The 18,483-nt window shown below is 52.0% G+C and overlaps 6 protein-coding genes across 6 annotated transcripts; 3 read left to right on the top strand and 3 right to left on the bottom strand.

Annotated features, from left to right (window-relative positions):
* Nucleotides 1-88: 88 nt before the first annotated feature.
* J4E83_001309 (uncharacterized protein) lies at nucleotides 89-1,111 on the top strand (the record flags this gene model as incomplete). Its single annotated transcript, XM_049328266.1, has 1 exon — nucleotides 89-1,111. The coding sequence occupies one exon, from the start codon at nucleotides 89-91 to the stop codon at nucleotides 1,109-1,111; it is 1,023 nt and encodes a 340-aa protein (XP_049192784.1).
* A 467-nt stretch (nucleotides 1,112-1,578) lies between these two features.
* Nucleotides 1,579-2,478, bottom strand: J4E83_001308 (uncharacterized protein; the record flags this gene model as incomplete). Its single annotated transcript, XM_049328265.1, has 2 exons — nucleotides 1,579-1,871; nucleotides 1,926-2,478. 2 exons carry the CDS (start codon nucleotides 2,476-2,478, stop codon nucleotides 1,579-1,581), a joined length of 846 nt encoding a protein of 281 aa, XP_049192783.1.
* Nucleotides 2,479-2,910: 432 nt separating this feature from the next.
* Nucleotides 2,911-4,354, bottom strand: J4E83_001307 (uncharacterized protein; the record flags this gene model as incomplete). The annotated part of the gene is made up of 2 exons (XM_049328264.1): nucleotides 2,911-3,083; nucleotides 3,508-4,354. 2 exons carry the CDS (start codon nucleotides 4,352-4,354, stop codon nucleotides 2,911-2,913), a joined length of 1,020 nt encoding a protein of 339 aa, XP_049192782.1.
* Nucleotides 4,355-6,196: 1,842 nt separating this feature from the next.
* Nucleotides 6,197-8,394, top strand: J4E83_001306 (uncharacterized protein; the record flags this gene model as incomplete). The annotated part of the gene is made up of 2 exons (XM_049328263.1): nucleotides 6,197-6,570; nucleotides 6,621-8,394. The coding sequence occupies 2 exons, from the start codon at nucleotides 6,197-6,199 to the stop codon at nucleotides 8,392-8,394; spliced, it is 2,148 nt and encodes a 715-aa protein (XP_049192781.1).
* A 2,800-nt stretch (nucleotides 8,395-11,194) lies between these two features.
* J4E83_001305 (uncharacterized protein) lies at nucleotides 11,195-11,799 on the top strand (the record flags this gene model as incomplete). The annotated part of the gene is made up of 3 exons (XM_049328262.1): nucleotides 11,195-11,422; nucleotides 11,482-11,634; nucleotides 11,695-11,799. The coding sequence occupies 3 exons, from the start codon at nucleotides 11,195-11,197 to the stop codon at nucleotides 11,797-11,799; spliced, it is 486 nt and encodes a 161-aa protein (XP_049192780.1).
* Nucleotides 11,800-12,300: 501 nt separating this feature from the next.
* On the bottom strand, nucleotides 12,301-13,278 carry J4E83_001304 (uncharacterized protein; the record flags this gene model as incomplete). The annotated part of the gene is made up of 1 exon (XM_049328261.1): nucleotides 12,301-13,278. The coding sequence occupies one exon, from the start codon at nucleotides 13,276-13,278 to the stop codon at nucleotides 12,301-12,303; it is 978 nt and encodes a 325-aa protein (XP_049192779.1).
* Between the last annotated feature and the right edge of the window lie 5,205 nt (nucleotides 13,279-18,483).

Here is an 18,483-nt window from a genome sequence, read left to right as displayed (position 1 = left end):
AGCGTCCCTGCTCCCACGCGTCCAGCACTCCTCCGTTCCTTGCGACGGAGCTTCCTCCGTCTTCGTGTTTACAGCAACGGTCTTCAATATGACCACCATGACAGATGCCAGCACTCCCAGCCCAACTGCCAAGACTGGCTCTTCGATACAGCTCACCCATCGCAATGATCGCACCTTCCTCATGGCTGTGGTCCAGTCTCTGGTACGACTAATGCGAACGCGCATCAGCAACCGCCAAGCAGACCACGAGGATGGCTCAATCCGACTCAAGCCCAGCAAATCGAACCTCTCCCAGTGTACCCTCAGCGAACGAACCGTATGCGACATACACATATACGATGTCATACCACCCAACAAAGCAGAGAAGAGCTCGAAGAAGCGGATATACTACTTCGCCGGTGGCAGTTGGCAGGAACCGCCCTCTCCACAACACTACAAGATCTGCGCCAAGTTAGCTAAAGAGATGTCCGATACTTCCATATCGATTGTATCGACACCTCTTGCGCCCAACGACCCCGCGCACAAGTCGTTCCCTGTCTGCCAAAAGACATACCGGGCTTTGATGGCCGAAGCGGAAGAGGCTGGGGAGAAGGTTATACTGGCGGGCGACTCCTCGGGAGCGAATATTGCTCTGTGTCTTGTGCTGGAGGCCCTACGGGAGGATAGCGAGAACGAAGGCGTCGAGATCAAGCATCTCCCACACCCCGTCGCCATCATGAACGTATGCCCATCGACCGATTTAACTCGCGAAAACTCCGATATCGATAAAGTGGCACCTCGAGACCCTCTCCTCACACCCAAGATCATCAGAGCGACAGCGAAAGCATGGCACGGAGACTGGGACGCCGCCGATCGCCGCATATCCCCTATTAATGCCGACATTTCACTACTCGCGAAGAAGGGCATTAAGGTGCATGGAATAACTGCTGGATGCGATGTATTAAGCCCGGACGGCGTCATCTTTCGCAAGAAATGCGAGGAACACGGTGTCATTGGCGAGTGGGTGCACTGGGAGAAGCAAATGCACTGCTTCGTTCTGACAATGCCGTATGGACTGGTCGAGGCAAAGGATGCCTGCCAGTGGATCGTAGATGTTCTAAAGAAGGAATGAGTTGGGTGACGATATTTTGTGTCCGAGTAAGAGATACCCTTGCTTTCTGTGCGTGCGCGACCGATTTAGGTATAATAATATTACAGCTTCCTCGCATATCCTCAAACCTGCAGATCACCTCTCGCGCTTTCATACCCAATCCCATGTCAGATAAACTTCCCTCCTCTGGCCGCCCGACTCCGTACTTCCGCTACCATACCAAGAGTCCATCACTCGGCTCGATCGATCTCAGACTCGGCTCCCGCGTTGGACAGGATGTGCTTGAGCAGGCATTTGGTGATTAGGTGCCGTGCGCTCGCCAACATCCTGCAAGACATAGCTGAGCGTGGGTGAGGAAAGTGTTGTGATTTGACCACCTGGCAACGCCTTCATAGCGGTTGAATCAGCAACGGCGCTGTGGAACATCTGGCATGCGATGATGCGCCTCGATGTTTGAGTGGGTAAGTTCCATCATCTTCAGCGCGTCTTCAGGGCCCGAACGCCCGCAAGTCCCGTGTTGTCGCGTGGCCCTCACTCTCCACCAGAGTAAGCTCATCCACCGAGAACCTATACTCGTCTTTCGCTTTCCGCGGCTTCGAACCACTCCCGAACGTTACAACCTCATCAGTCATATCTGGTTTCGATCTTTTCCGCCCCATCTCCACAAATTCGTCGGTGTTCGGACCCAGGAATCCGAGGTCCACGAGCCGGTTTCGCACTTGGGTCTCGGTCTTCTCATCGTAGAAGTAGTGACCGGTCCTTACGAGACCCCGCTGCATGACTAAAGTAGGTGTCAGAATTCGTCTAGCATAATGTTCACATGAGTGTCACTTACTACCCTTGAGCGTTGGTATTGTAGCAGCGATCAACGCAAGTTCGAGTTCCAGCATCGACCATAACGTAGGCGCGACTGTCATGAAAAAGACGTCACCACCCGGTGGTATCATACTGGCCTTGACAGTACGCAGGATGGCGAAGGATGAAGCGAACAGTCCAAGGCCCATCAGAACACCCAGGAAGATCTTTTCGCCACGCGGCCGCTGTAGTTTCCGGATAAAGGTTATCGGTATCAGCGAGAATATGAGGTCGGTCGAGATATGCACAGCGCTCGCGGCAACGATGTTCCCAACGATGGCTTCTTGTGGCAAGCACTCCACTTCCTGCGTCAAAAAGATGCTGGGATCCCAGTATATGCTGAATGGCCGGCATTGCAGAAACTGAAACAGCGTCGAGGTTATAGTCGTGAGGATAAGTAGTACGATTGTAAAAGACAGGAAGATGCGCCAGGGACGTGTCTGCTTGATGCGGAGCAAGAGAAGGGCGACTGAGATTTTGACGAGTCCGATGGAAAAGTTCCAGAGAGCTTGGCAATAGAAGACGAGTCGCATGGCTGCGAGACGCGAGTCTGCCGAGACATATTTTGTCCGCTGGCCGAAGCCATAGGAACATGCTAGGCAGACGATGACATATTTTGCTATCGCAAGGACCTGTGGATATACGAAGTCAGTGCTGCCCTCGTTGGGAGAAGATTCCGCCTTACCGTCGCTGCAACCGCCGTCCAGTCATCCATGTGCAGATTCCAGAAAGGCCGCACTCTCGACCAAAGTCGTGCAGAGAGTAGCAGGACAGCAAAGAGTGTAAGACTCCCACATACACCGAGAAGAAGAGGCGCTTGAGTATCGTTGCGCTCAGGACCGGGCATCAGCTGTCTAGATCGCAGCTCCATATCGCAAGAATAAAATAACGGAATAACAACTCCGCGACAGATTAGAAGAAAGCAACTACCCTCAGACGCAGCGTTCACGCCTCTCCTTCCTATACTACTGCACCGACTGTTTATCAGCATCTAGCCGCCATATCCCGTCATCGCCATCGCATAAACAAGCCTCGTCCCCAATCACACGACCCTTACTTCTCAGGCTTCCAAGCCACACGATCATCGTCTCAATCGCTGGCTTGGTTGGCTCGCATTTTGGCGTTCGCAAATACTGCCCTGTTGGCATAAAGTCGCCGCGTGTCAGATGTGTTTCGCGTAGTCGCTTTCATCCTTGTACCCCACAAACTTATGGTCTCGGATGTGATTCCGAGTTCTGAGGGTTATGCAACTGTTGGTTCGTGTTTGAGGGCGGGGGAGGAGGTCAAATCATGAAGCGTAAGCGAAAATGTTGAAAAGTTACTACTATCTCTACTGGATGCTAAACGTTCGAATATGTTCCCTGTTCGCCTACGTTATCGCGCAACACGCTGGTCTCAGAGCTCGACTCAATGTTCATCTGGTGTACTGGCACGCGCCGATTCATTGGTATGCGCCGGTGAATTGAAACGCGCCGGCGACTTGGGATGTGCGTGTGAATTGATGTTCACGATATGGTGATTGTCCATCCAGGGTATGAAGTTGCCTGGGCCACTGAAGGTACAGTCGCGAAAACCTCCACGACCTTCCTTCTCGTCTCGGGCTTTGTCGTTAGATGACGATGCGGAAACAGCTTTGTTGGACCGAGGACGTGGGGCGCCCGCGTCCCTTCCAGCCGCAGGTGCACTTGCACAATCGGCTTGAGTGGATGACCCGACGTTTCGGGCATCAGCTTTACTCGGGGACGGTGGTTGAGTTGGAGCGTTACTGGTGCTGACCAATGTCGAAGATGGTAGGTTATTGTACCAGCCCTTCAGCTTGGTGGAAAGTGTGAGATATCCGTTGTCTTGATCGGTCGCAAACTTGAGCATTGAACTGTGGTTCCCATGGAGTGGGGAGCTGCTTCCGCCTGGTCGAGCTGCTGAGACAGGATCAACGATGAAACCAAGAGTAGTACTCATAGGAGCCGATTCGTTGTAACAGTGGACCGCGCAGTTCTTCTTTTCGCCATCCATCAACGCCCAGAAATCGTCGTCCAGCATCAACAGCGGCTTTGACTGTAGCTTCAGCATACCGACAATCTCCGTATTCGCCGAGCGGAAGATGTTGATGAAGCTAACGAACAGATTCCCAAGCTTTGCTTGCTTTGACCCTTTGTGTGGCGTTCCGATGAACACGATGCCAGCGTAGGCGTCGAAGATGGACTTATATTCAGGTCGGTTGTGAGCCATGAGGAGAGCCTGTTTACAAAGCAGTCCGCCAAGACTGTGAGTAACGAATATCAATGGCCTTGCCACATCCTGTCTCTCTGCGACAAGCGCCTCCAGGAGCAACTTTGCATTCCCCTCCAGCGAGGTTTGACCGGCCATGGCTCCGAGACTGACCACATTGGCGTCGTAGCCGTATGACATGATTCGTGCGTTAGGGAGGACCTGGGGCAAGAAGTCTCGAGGCCAACACTTTCCGTTCCCATGCGTGAACGTAGTCAGTCGACCTCCGGTCAGACCGTGGAGGAATACAATGCTATGGTCGTCAGCACTTGCCATCGGAGGAGAGGTCGTGACATACTCGCACTTGCAGCTATCCGGACACCTTATAAATTCCCAGCCAAAAGGGCCTGTTGACGAACGACTATTACCCGGTTACATGATGTAGCAGTAAGAGCGCTGGGATCTCTTACTTTGAGTCCATGACTGCTGATGGGCTGCTATTGTGGTCTGAAAGCGTAGTTGGGTTGCTGGTCAGGGATTATATGGCGAAAGCTGGAGGGTTTTAAGGGATGATAGCAAGACGAGCACCGGCGTTGGAAGGGCTTATAAGTCCAGTGTTTCCACTGCTGGTCACTATGCGTCTCTCTCAAGCTGGCATGCTGCATATCGCTTGTGTGGCGTCCTGAATCCCAGACTTCGCCAACATGCAGCTAAGCCGTCCGGCGGGACGAAATGCTAGATGAATCGGTTCAAGGGTAACCTCAATATTATTCCTAGAACAAAATCATGCTGGGATATTGGCAAATGGTCTGCTATCGACGAGGACCCGCCTCGCCGAAATACGTTAGCGCGCCTCTAGCGCGCTTAACCGAGAGCGGGGTTCGACGTTCGACATTCAACACTCGACGTTCGACACTCGACACTCGACGTTCGACACTCGACACTCAACGTTCGATACTCGACGTTCGGTACTCAAACTTTACCTTCGGAGTTCGCTTAACAACATGCACTGCCGCCGCCACCCAGTGACACCTTGTCACTCACTCGTCGAGACTAGAGAAGCCCCTAGGAGCCGCGCAAACAGACCGAATGGTCACGTGAACGGCTGAAAGTCGCTTTTTACATTGGTCGCCATGTACTGGCGAGACCGCCCCAGGATCCACTGAGGGACGATGGAGCCTAGCCTGGTTGCTTAAGCTACCTCCACGACATTCGCGCAACCATCAGCTAGAGTGACTAGGAACGCTGTTGAGCACTACCGCATCATCGATCTGCGCCGTCAGGGTGACTCCTTTATGCGGCCATGTTATTCTCATAAATCCGCCGCTTTCGCTCTCTCTCGGGGTAGATTTGCAACCCAACGAGCTTCGCCTTTTACGAAGTTGGCGACATCGATTCTGAAAGTCATCCATTGTTTCATCACTCTCCATCAACGAGATGGCAAACGTAGTCTCGATGACGGACTCGGGGTTGTCGGATCACCATTCAGTCTCTCATTGCTCCATAAACACCTTCGTCCACATCAACGGAGGGACAAACAACGTGAACTCCAAAGGTATACCGCTGCGCTCTATCAATTTACTGGAACTGTAGCTAACTCAAGTGCAAATAGACAGCAAGAAGGCTTACCTGCAGCGCATTCATAACGCGGTGGAGACCACGAATGATCGCAATGAAGACGCCAGAGACACAGGGGGCTGGTTGTACACCAACACCCCACTGACAGAATTCGCACACCGTTTCTGTGAGTTCCGTGACGACTTCGATTCCGGGAACGAAACCCTGGCATGCCCTGGCTATCCAGGGGTGGGAAAGACCCGCCGAGCTGTGTCCGTCAAGAATCATTTGGCGGGTCTTCGGAATTCCTTTGCTAAGCCTCACGAACTGGCCATCTCAGCTCTCTACCTGGGTCATGGAGATATGAAGGTCCAGTCTTCCCAAGATTTGATTCTCCACCTCTTCGAAGATCTTGAATGGCAATGTCAGGGATCCGGTCTTCGACACGATTCAGTCGCTGTATTGCATCGAATGATACGCGAAAACATGTTTCTATCCGATGAAGTGGTCTTTAAAGCGTTCGATTCGTTGTGCCAGTCACTCCGCGCTTTCTATATCATTGTCGACGGACTAGAAGAATACCCATACATGCACCGGAAGAGGTTGTTAGACTTCATTTCGAGGCTTCAGGCCGAGCGCTCGTCGAAGATCAAGATGTATGTGACATTCAGGCCGATGGACGATTTCGCTACACGATTTCAGAACTGCAAGAGCTCCGCGGTACTGGCGCATGATGACGACATCAAACAGTTCATCGACAACAAGATCAATGCTTCACCAAGGCTTCTTGAATACGAGCGTGCCGATCCGGCACTTCGTGAGACGATCAAGTCCGCTGTTCTCAAGGTTAGCGACAAGATGTAAGTCATGTCTCCGTGTCATTCAAGTGCATCATTGTTGACAAAATTAGGTTTTTCATTGCTTGGGCTCACATGAAACGCCTTGCCGATGAAAGCACACTTGGAGGCCTGGAGCAAACACTTTCCGATCTCCCCAGTATGACGATAGACGACTTTTACCGCGACGAGTTGATCAATTTGCGAACCTCTGGCAGTCATGATAACTGGAAGAGAAGACAGATAGGCCTCAAGATCCTCGGCTTGGTATACTTCTCAAGGCAGCGTTTGAGTTTGAAAGCGCTCCAGTATGCCACCGCGCTGAATATCGACGCCACGAGCCCGCCCCTGGACAGAGACTTTATGAGTCCGACGGATATCAAGGGATATACTCGTCTTCTTGTGTCAGTGCATGAAGAGTCTGGATATGTCTCTTCATCTCATCAGACTGCTCGCACGTACTTCGACCGCGTTCAATGGTGCGATTTCCCGGAGGCAGCGCAGGATATAATTTCTGTATGCGCGAAGCATCTGTCATTTCTCGGCACGGAGGTCTTTCCAACCATCGCTGAATTCGCCGAACACCCCTTTACAAGCTTTGCTCTGGCGGTTCTTGGGGACCAAATTCGACTCGTTGAGGATCAACCCAACGTTACCTTTCACGCGGACCAAGTCACTTTATCGGTGCCGATGGGGCTAGAGCTCCGTAACATGTCATCAATACACCACGAGTTTCAGCAGCCTGCAAGGTCTGGTTCAACTTTGCGGAATCTCGAATCGTGTGTTATGAGCCCTGATCTTCGACAGCTCCTTGTGGCCGCCGCGAATAACCCGCTGGTACGCGAGTTATTCTTCCGCGAATCGAAATATGCGAAAACGCTGAATTACGATACCGCACCTACGAATACAGGTCCGCTAGCGTTTGGTGCACTCCTGGGATCGCAATTTGTAGTCAGTGCCTTGCTTACGTTCGATGCTCACATCGACTACGCAAATAGTAAGGGCGACACTGCGCTGACGATAGCGATGAAACTGGGATGTGCAGAAGTGGTAAATACCCTACTGCAGCACGGTGCAGCCTTTGACTGCAAATCTCCAGCAGGCTGGGAGGTACTACTCCACACCATGACTCAGCCCGCCGGAACCGATCGCAACTACGCATGTATCGCAGAGAAAGCGCTAAACGATGCCGTAGCAGAAGCCAAGAAAAAGCTATTCTCAAAGAAGGCAAAAGGGGTTCTGCTCCTCAAAAGCGCATACGACGGTCACTTCGAACATTTCGCGAGCGCGTTATCGAGATGTGCCAAGATCGGAGTCCATCCCGATTTGTTCATCACTGCTTTCTTGGTAGCAGTGGAACGAAAGCGGCTCACAGGGGATTCATCCCTCGTCAGTGGAGCAGCCCAGGGCGTTTCCGTGTCCGGAAACGAGCACGACAGAATCATCGAACGACTCTTGGAACACGGTGTAGATGTCAACAGGTACGATGGAGCGGGAAATACCGCCTTACATCGGGCCGCACGCTGGAACAGCATACATCTGGTACAGTATCTGCTCGACCATGGAGCGGATCCCGGTATCAAGAACAAAGCTGGCCGTACACCGTGGCACACTATATGCGACAAGCCGACACATCAAGATATCGGCGATTTACTTATTCGTCGCGGAGGAGATCCAGATACACGTGATCACGACGGCGTGTCTGGTCTTTACACTGCTGCTGCTGGTGGACACATCGAATCCATGTTGACCATACTCGCCGCTGGTACAACACCAGGAATTCCGACACCGTATGGTTGGACGCCTCTTGTAAGTAAAAACATTCAATTCGTTTGCTCGCACGACTAATCACTTCGAATAGCACTGGGCAGCAGGAAATGGCCACTACGAAGCAACCAAGCTCCTTCTTGATTGGGACAAACATCCCACCCGGGCAGACCCCAATTGCCTTTCGGACACGACTGAAACAGCCCTCGACCGTGCCATAGCATCAGGACACGAGGAAATCATCAAGCTGCTCAGGTCGCGTGGAGGGAAAACAGGTAGGGAGTTATCAGAGATTCCCAGCGCCTCGGGTGATAGCGAGGCCGACGCATCTAGATTCTCCTCGGTGAGCCAAGTCTTTGACGATAGACTGCTAGAACTTCAGAGGCAGATGGAAGAGCTGATGGAAGAGATGCGTCGTCTCGACCCTTCCTTTTCTGGGGTCGCATCTGGTTCGAAGGAAAGGAGATCATTGTGGAAGAGAACGAAAAAGCTCTTTTCGCTGTCTAGACGCAATCGTCGCTCCGCCGCCTCCTCTTCCCTGGGGACGCAACCAAGCACTCCCGCCGACCGCTCCATCTATCGCAACGAATACAACTCATCATCACTATCTACACAAGCCCCAGGGTTGCTGTGGTCTGAGTCAAGAAGCCCATCTATACCCTCACGAGGACGATCCGGCCCCGCCTCCCCGCGTCCAGTTGGAGATGCACTCACCCCGCTTTCGCGATTCGGACCGAATCGAGAGGATGGATCTAGCCTCCCAGTGCGAGCAGATGATATGGGAAGCCTACAGATAGGAGAAGTCGTGTCTTCCGACGACCGGCAAGACTGGCTTGACCTCGACTCTTCAGCGAAGGATGAAAATCCCCCACAGGTCATGCTTTCCCAAGAGAGACTGGACGATCTCTTTCATGTTTTGGATGGTCTTTCGCAATACGAACGTGAGCTTGCTGCTCGTTGTCTCCAACGTTAGCGCATTGAACATACCCGTTGGTATACATTCTTCATAACTCTGTCTTCGCGGCGGTAGCAGTGGCGCGACGACTGCTTTCTTACGACACATTTCTTGGTTTAACCTTTCTGTTGGAACGTCTTTGCGATGCTTTTCTCCACCCAGTATTCATCGTTGGGTTCACTCAGATAGTTGGAAGGGATAATATCCCGATTTCTACAACATCTGTTTACCCAATTCTACCTTCTCCGAACAGCGATGGATAGGGTAGCGACAAGACACGAAAATGGCATATGACTGTTTTAGTTGTACTACAACAACACCATGACTGGAAGATGTGGGCGATAGTTCAGCTCGCCCATCCCTCCAGCTGCGCGTGCTAGTGAACATCACAGCACAGTTGTATGCAGAATCATTGCATGCTTCTCGTTTTGCCTGATTCAGTGACAACTCAAAGTCTAGGATGGGTTAAGCCCACATCTGTCTGGGCGGGTCTAGATCGTCTGTTGTTCGATCAGCTCGAACGATTGTCTCTCTTCCGCGCTAGCGCCCCACTAGCGTGTGTGCTTATCACTCGGGGCTGACACTAGTGATGCTTAGGTCGCCGAGTCGTGGGGTAAGGCTGAATCCAGCTGAGATCGGCTGTGGTCAACAGGTATATGGATAGACTTCTGGGCCTGTAATCACTCGTCGAACAGCAGATTGTCTGTCTGCCAGAGTTTGCGATGCATCGTATAGCCCTCCAAGGTAGTCTCGACATTATCATATCCTGGTGGCGTCTCAACATTCTATAGCTACCGCACTGTACGTGCGCGGAAAAAGCACACCGAAGTAGGGATTCCGAGCCCCAAGCTATTGGCGGTGCAACGAACTAGCATGGAACAGCTTGTGCCACTTCATGCAAACAGCGTAGTCTCCCAGGCAGGGCTGTTCTCACTTGACTTTCGAACCTGAGGCGCTGCATGTCTTAATCCACGAATGTGCCCGCAGCACCCGAATCGTATCTGCAACAGTTTTCCATTTTTCGTATCAATCAACCATGATCGAGAAGGTCCCCAAATCATATACGCTTCGCAAAACCTTTAGTTGTGACCCTTGCCGTGCTAAAGGATATGTGGTATTACTGAATACCAAGAAAGCTCGATGGCGAAAGCTGACTTGTAAACAGTGTTTGCCCAAAGGCCGTGTATGGCCAGACATATGTATCAGGTGTGCGAAGGGCAAGCGTGGCTGTGGTCCGGGACGTACCGCACCCCGCGCCGGAGGGCGAGAATTCACCGCAGCCGATAGTGAGGAAACAAATTTCGAGGTCTCCAACCAATTGATGGAGCTAATGTTATCTACTTCCAACAACTACGACCCTGCGACGAGCGTCGAGTACCTAAGCAATGACTACCAGCTCGCGGTAAATCAGAATGGTGGCATGTATGAAGAGCAGGGTGATGCCATAGTCTACCACGTCAATCATTATTCGGGAGAATACACTACAGGGAGCGCGGACGGGTCATACCCGTATCAAGTGGAAGACATAGAGCTTAGACCTCTTCCAGAGACGACGTACGAAGAAGCCGATAACACACATACATCTCAAGCGCTGGAACCAAGAGTCATATATGTCAACCCGGAGACACAGCTTAGTCACATAACCAGTCGTGTAACCGAGGTCAATGTCTACGCAATTCCCGGACCGACACACATGGCATATCACAACTACCGGATACACATGATCTGGCGCCTACAGAACAGGGTAGCGCGACTATGGGCAAGTTACCAGACTTTCGCTGGCACCGGAATTGTCAGCGAGTTGTTTAGTTTGACTGTGTCACAATTTTTTGGTCCAGACTGCTGGGACTACGCAGCAAAAGTTGGTCAAGCCCGTAATGTGTGATACAAAAAGATGGCGCGCTGACGTTCCTCTCTTAGTACCCGATGGTCGACGAGGCGTACCTTGCTTGCGGAGCTGCAGATGCACTGATGAACTGGGGGCTACCTCGCGATCAACTGAACGCGTATAGAAGAGAATATGACACGCATCACGCGCGCGCACAAATCCTCATCAACGAAGCGCTCGATGAATTCAGGAGAGCAGGTGAGGAGGAGAGGGATCGCGACGTGCTACCATTGTATTACGCTGCGTTTCTGTTCCACGCCGCCGCAGTAAGTCTTCCACGCATCCTGGTAATAGCAGCATGAGCGATCGATTAAAGCTTCCTTAGGCCTGCGCACAAGAGGAAAATGCCCTCCTCTACCTCAACCTAGCGGAGCACGCATTCAGTCTTCTCGATGCTCATACCACTGAATTCCCTCTCGGTATGCAGCGGTACAAGCAAGATGATTTGCGCAAAGGCAACTGGGGGGTGCGCCTGACCGTGAGTACCTGGTTGACAGCCGTCTGCTGATAGAGACTGAGGATGCTAAGTTTAACGCAGCTCAAGCATAATAAAAATGACAACGGCATGGATGTTGGACCTTATTTCTTTGTCCTTGCCGAGGCGCGAAAGAAGCACGATGAGGAAGAACAACGGATGATGTAGTCGGTCCAGTTTTGGTGGAAGAGGAGAGATTCCCTTCGAGTGCATTCATGATGGGAGACGGTTGGGCTCTGTCTTGTACGCATCCCTGGCTGTGTGGTGTGCTACGCACTGGCCACTTCAACCTGATTTTGCTCGCCTTCTCTTGCGCTAGCTCCCACTTGCATTTCGTGATTGGCAAATCGACGTTCGACGTTCGGTATTCCCTAGCGGCTTGTCGTTCGACGTTCGACGTTCGACGTCCGCTTACTGTGTACTAAGCCTGGATCCAAGACGCGAGAGGCTATATTAATCTGGCCAGAGCGCGAGCAATTGCGCAAATCACGGATCAACGGCAAAGTTTTGTCTTGAATACACGTCGCCAAGTCTACACGCGTCATTTTTGGTGGATTTGTTCGAGAACTGAGGCTGCTACATGTATCCTTGGATTGTATTTGTTGAGAAAGTTCATAACCTTGGAATACTACCGCCTTGGACTATACTGCCAACTCTTCCAAAGCATGATCATGCAAACTTTAGGTTGACGGGTAAGTCATGGTACATCTGATAGTCAAACTCGTTACTCCACTCGACAATGAACACTTTGGTCAGCGCGACAGCTCCCGGTAAGTCGAGCTCCTTATCTTGATCTGCCAATCGCCAGAAGTGCGTCTCGTCCAGGTGGTCCATGCTCCAATCGTCGACCAGCGCACGCATGATGTCTGTTACGACACGTACAAGGTCACCAGAATTTCCCTTTCCGAGAAGAATCGCCGAGGCCGCCATTTCACCCATGCTGTTGCGAACGAAGCTACTCTCCCAACCTTTGCGCTCGAGCAAATGTTGATTCTCTGCCACGGTCCGCTTTAGAAGAGCAGCCAGCTGAGATCTAAATCGGTCCATGGTAGCTTTTGAGTACGCTAAAAGAATATCGCGCATGCCACGATGTATACTCCACGACAAATGGTTCCATGGAAGGCAATCGAGCGCTTGCGCAATAGCCTCTTGTTCTTTTCTGGGGATCAAGAAAACTGTGTCATCGTGGGAAGAGTCTTTGCTCGGCACCTTGAGCGTAAGGTAGCCCTCGTTAACCTGTTTTGTCGAATCCTGATCCCGAGCGAAAATGTAGTCGACTTCGTACACTTTGCCTCCAAGCATATTGTACAAATGCCGAGACCCATGCGCTCCAGGAAAGCCTTTCACAGCGTACTCAAGCACATAGGTGCCCGCCGGCTTGCGACCGCAGAACGCTAGCTGCAGACCAGACGGCGCTACGATAACTCCGGCGAGCATCTGCGTGCAGCGGTTGGTCCGTTGCGTGAAACTTGGAGGGTAGACATCGGTATTTTTCTTGTGCGAGTCATGAGGTGAGAACTGCACGACGGCGTCTTGGCCAATTGGCCAGGTAATGTACCATTGGCCATTGTATGAAGCGTATCCGGCCCGGAATCCAGACGCATCGCTGTACGAGAAGGCGACCCTAGCGTTGGTAAGTGCCATCATGGTTATCAACGTCGTTCTTGAGACCTCGGGATGGATACACAAGCATGTGCTTGGTATCGTGCTAGTTGCATCCTCTCCAAGGATTTCCATTGCGTGCGTCTGTCTCGAGCCTCGCGTGAACGATCCTCTGTTTCAACGACGGTCTTCTCTTGCACGTGTTCTGTAGCTCTCTCTGCTTCTTCTATTGACGGGCTCGGTGATCGGAGCGAATGCAGCTTGTCCGGGTGGAAGATGGTCAAAATGAGTGCCCAGCCCGCCTTCCCTGGGGGCGCAAATAGCGGAAGGCGCGTCAGGTGGATGATCTGTTTCCCGCAGAACCCGTTTTCCAGATTTGCGACTAGAACAGGGCCGTACAATGGCGGCCTTCTCACCTTCCACCACGATAACTTGTCTTGGTGTCCGTACCAGAATCCTAGATATGTCGGGGTGCGATGACTGTGAAAAGGGTCCAGCTTGTCATTGATGGCGCTGGCTTGCGATAAGAGACCACCCAATCCCACCGCTGTGACCACGAACGAAAGCCATGTTGCGACATCTGACGATGTTTCCATTTTGAAGAGCCTGGCAATCAAATTCTCCATTGTGTGTGAGCGTACGCGCAGCAATGTTGGAGAGAGATTTACTTACATGGTGCGGGGACGCGCATATGTATGAGGGTGCAGCTAGCCAAATCGCTCGCACGGGTAACTGGTGATGCAGAGCGCTTGTCTAATGACACTCAGGTAGAAGACAGCCCGGTTTTTCAATCAATTAATAAAAGCGCATATCTAAGCGCCACCATGAGCGTGAACTACATCGTTGCCTGATGCCGTGCCAGACGACCCGTGTTCATGCACAATGTGCTTTCATGTCACGATCAGCCTTGTAACCGCCCAGCGACATATGCCAAACTATTCAAGAAATGAATCGACCTTGAAGCTCTTGTCGCGCGGGATTTTATCATTGAATTTGGGTGTCCTCACATTTTTCGTCGCCGCACAATGGCATGATGGGATGGTAGGGTTGAAGTGGGATGCCCCTCTCGAGGCTTATCTTTGGTAGGGGTACACAAATGACTCTAGCATAATATGAGCTTATATACGCAGTATAGTAGGCAAAGCGAGCCTTGCTATTTCATATTGTTCGCTCGTTCATTGCGACATTCCGAGTTGGAGTTGTGCGATCCAGAGCGGATGTGGATGAACTCCACGGTTGGAGCAAAGTTGGAGGTGATATCGCGCATACCTAGGTAAGGGCCCAGGATGACGTACGTGATCTCACGTGGAGCGCGAGTTAGGTTTAGCGGCACTCGGTCTAAGTTTCCCAATCTCCCGACGAGAGCTGCAACACCAACACAGCTGTTGCTCACGGACGACGCCATGCGATCATCAGGATCCTCCTTGCTCAGACCATTACGCGTTGGATTTCCTTCTTTTGCAATCCCGGGTGAAAACTTTGCGTCGTGGTCAGTCTGAGAGCACGCCGTCTTCGCCGACTGAGCCTCCAACACGCGTTACAATGTGCCGAGATGCACGCGCAAGGCTAATATCAGACGTCCCACCCCAGGCCCCGGCTCAACCCTTCGTTCGAATACACCCCGTATACCACCTGCACTACCAACCGGAGGTCACGGCTCCAATTTAGTACAGCATGGATGTACCGTCGACGTTACCCCGCAGCCACCTGCAGTCGGCTGTAATCATGCATATCACCGCAACACCAGAGCTTTAGAGCCAGACTATCGCCGTTCTAGGAGATGATGGACGGTACAAGATGACTTAAGAATACTACCTGAATTGCTTATGCGGCAGGTAGCATGGTCTTGGAGCATCGCGTCACTGCCAAGCGTGATGGAACGGAAGGATAAATAGTTCGTGTGGGGAAGCGCGATGAGGAATCTGCGCAGTCGATGTTTACCTTGGTTGCTTCCACTAGGAGTCTAGGAGTGTTCCGGTTCAGCTACAATCATGGGCATTCCTTCCGTGAAGCAGGCGTCAGCTCTATTGCTAGGCGTATTCATAACATCTACGAGCGCGCAGTACAACTCCTCGCAACCACAAAAAAGCGGATATCAATATGTTGACCCTCTCATCGGGACGATCAATGGGGGTACGGTTATGATGTTTTGGAGAAACGATGATCATCGGCTTACCAAATATAGGGCACGTATTCCCTGGCGCGACATTGCCATTCGGTATGTGGTTACCTCTCAGATACAAGTCAGCGCCTACTGACAGCTGCGAGGGATGGCCAAAGCGGGGCCCGACGTGATCGGCGAAAACCAAGGAGGATTCTCCTCTAACGACTCAGAACCTATTTACGGTTTCTCGCATATGCACGACTCTGGAACAGGTGGCTCGCCGTCACTTGGCAATTTCCCAATCTTTGCGCAGGCAGGGTGCGAGAACGACGACATCAACGGATGCCACTACTTCGAATCACAACGAGCTGTCGAGCGTATATCTGGGGCGGTTCATGCCAGACCTGGCTACTTCGATATCACACTGAAGGACAACATCAGGACGGAATCGACGGTGACGAATCGCACAGCTCTATATCGTATCACCTTTCCCGAAACGCCGACGGCGCCGAACGCGACGCTGAGTCCGCACATTTTGCTTGATCTAACAGATCTACCGAATACAAGAAGCGAAGCAAACATCACCGTGGATGCCGAGACCGGGCGTATGACTGGTAGCGGAGTGTTTTCGCCATCGTTTGGAATCGGAACGTACAGGTCACATTTCTGCCTTGACTTTGATGGTGCAAAGATCAAAGATGCTGGCGTTTGGCAGAACACGCGTGCGACAAACAGGGCAACCAGTCTGAATGTCGTTCCTGGCGATGTGCGACAATCACCCGTTCTCACACCAGCAGGCGGATGGGTGCAATTTGAGAAGCCCACCCAGGGTAATCAGATCCTTGCCAGAGTTGGAATGAGCTTTGTGAGCGAGGATCAGGCATGCGCGAACGCTGAACGCGAGATACCCTCGTGGGGATTTGATGATGTCGTTGCGGCTGCCGAGGCTGCATGGCGCTCCAAGCTAGACGTCATTACGGTTGAAGACGGCGGTGTTGATCTCGTCTTCCTCAAGGCTTTCTGGAGTGGCGTGTACAGATCCATGATCAGCCCACAAGACTACACGGGCGAAAATCCCCTTTGGGAGTCTGACGAACCGTACTACGACTCCTACTACTGTATCTGGGACAGTTTCAGATCGATCCATCCACTGATCACGATCCTGGATCCACACAGCCAAACGCTCATGATAAGAAGTCTGCTCGATATCTACCGTCATGAAGGATGGCTGCCAGATTGCCGCATGAGCTTCTGCAAAGGATTTACGCAAGGAGGCTCAAACGCGGATATTGTGATTACGGACGCATATCTGAAGAACATCACGACCGGCATTGACTGGACACTTGCATACGAGGCTCTCGTAAAGGATGCGGAAGTCGAACCACCCAACTGGGACGTTGAGGGTAAGAATTCGATGCGTATGCGGGTACCAGTTCTTGACTAACAACTGTCTAGGTCGCGGTGGTCTGGTATCATGGAAGGAGTTAGGCTACATACCTACCGAAAACCTTGATGTCGAAGGTGTGGGCACAGAGACACGCTCAATCTCCCGGACCGTCGAATACGCCTACAACGACTTCGTCATTGCTCTACTAGCCCGCGAACTCGGCAACACAGCCGACTACCTGAAGTACCTGGAACGTTCCGGCAACTGGCAAAACATGTTCAAGGCCGATCAACGAAGCATCATCAACGGCACCGACACCGGCTTTGAAGGCTTCTTGCAACCGAAATTCCTCAACGGCACCTGGGGCTCTCAGGATCCGATCTTCTGCTCACCACTACTTAATTTCACTGGTTGCTATCTGAACCCGGCAGGTGGCGAGACATACGAAGGTCCTGTCTGGCTGTACACTTTCTTCGCTCCGGGAGATATGGCAACTCTCATCCAGACTCTCGGAGGCCGCGAGCGCTTCGTGGAACGCATGAACTGGCTGCACGAATCCGGTGTTCTATACCTCGGAGACGAACAGGCCTTCCTCAACGTGTTCCTATACCACTACGCCGGCCGTCCTGCTCTCTCCGCTGAGCGCGCCCATCAATACATACCCTCATTGTTTAACGACACCGTCGTCGGCATCCCGGGCAATGACGATAGTGGCGCCATGGGCTCTTTCGAAGCCTTCGTGATGATGGGCTTCTTCCCCAATGCCGGCCAGGACGTATACTTCATCATACCGCCATTCTTCGAGTCCATCTCCATCAAGAATGGCCAGACGGGCAACACAGCGACGATTCGGAATATTAACTTTGATGCAGCTTATGAAAACATCTACATCCAATCTGCTACGCTCAACGGTGCGCCTTACACGAAGAACTGGATCCAACACAGCTTCTTCTTAGAGGGCGGTGTCTTGGAGTTGACCTTGGGTCCGCAGGAAAGCAGTTGGGGAACAAAGTCGGAAGACGTACCACCCAGTCTGGGGCCGCTCACAAACAGCACTGTGTCTAGCAAGAGATCTATTGGTGCGGATCGGGGGTGGGCGATGCCGAGGATGGAGTTTGGATCTGTCGGCAGTCAGTGAGTAGTTCAACGAAGCGCGAGACTATCAATGTAAGGAATTAGCTAGTGTGAATGTGTACCCTACCATGAGCCAACGATGGTCACAAATATGACCCAGGGTAGCAACAAGTCATCCTACAATGACTGTGAACTGTTTGCGGTCAGTGCGCGACCTTACTATATAAACGGTAGCTTGCAAAGAGAGTACACTGCATACACAACTCAGCATATCCAGACAATATCTCCTGCAACTGATTCCCTTCGACAACAGTCGTCACCAACCACCGGTACATATCGCTGTCTTCACAAAGCACCATGTCGTCGGACTCCCCAAAAGCAGAGTGCATGCCCACCCAGCCAAAGCCAACAACTCCGAACTCTAATGCCGAAGAGATCGACGCCGTGAGAAACCTGTGCAATACCAATCGAGAACGATTCAATTTCGCGAGCAGTCAACTCGCAAGGGCTCGTCGAATAGGCAAGGCTTCAGAACAATCGCTCCAAATCTTGTCAAAACGGGCAAATGAATATTCTCGACTTTGTGATCAGAGCGAAGAGGAACTTAAGAACCTGATAGAGGCGGCCAGCCGGCAAAATGAATAAGGGCTTGGAGAGGAATCGACGGAGATGATTGCGCTGTTGT

The sequence above is a fragment of the Alternaria metachromatica genome, assembly GCF_023757995.1.
Source record: "Alternaria metachromatica strain BMP 0045 chromosome Unknown scaffold_2, whole genome shotgun sequence".
NCBI lineage: Eukaryota > Fungi > Ascomycota > Dothideomycetes > Pleosporales > Pleosporaceae > Alternaria > Alternaria metachromatica.
The sequence above is the reverse complement of the archived record's forward strand: the minus strand, read 5'-3'. Positions and strand labels throughout refer to the sequence as shown.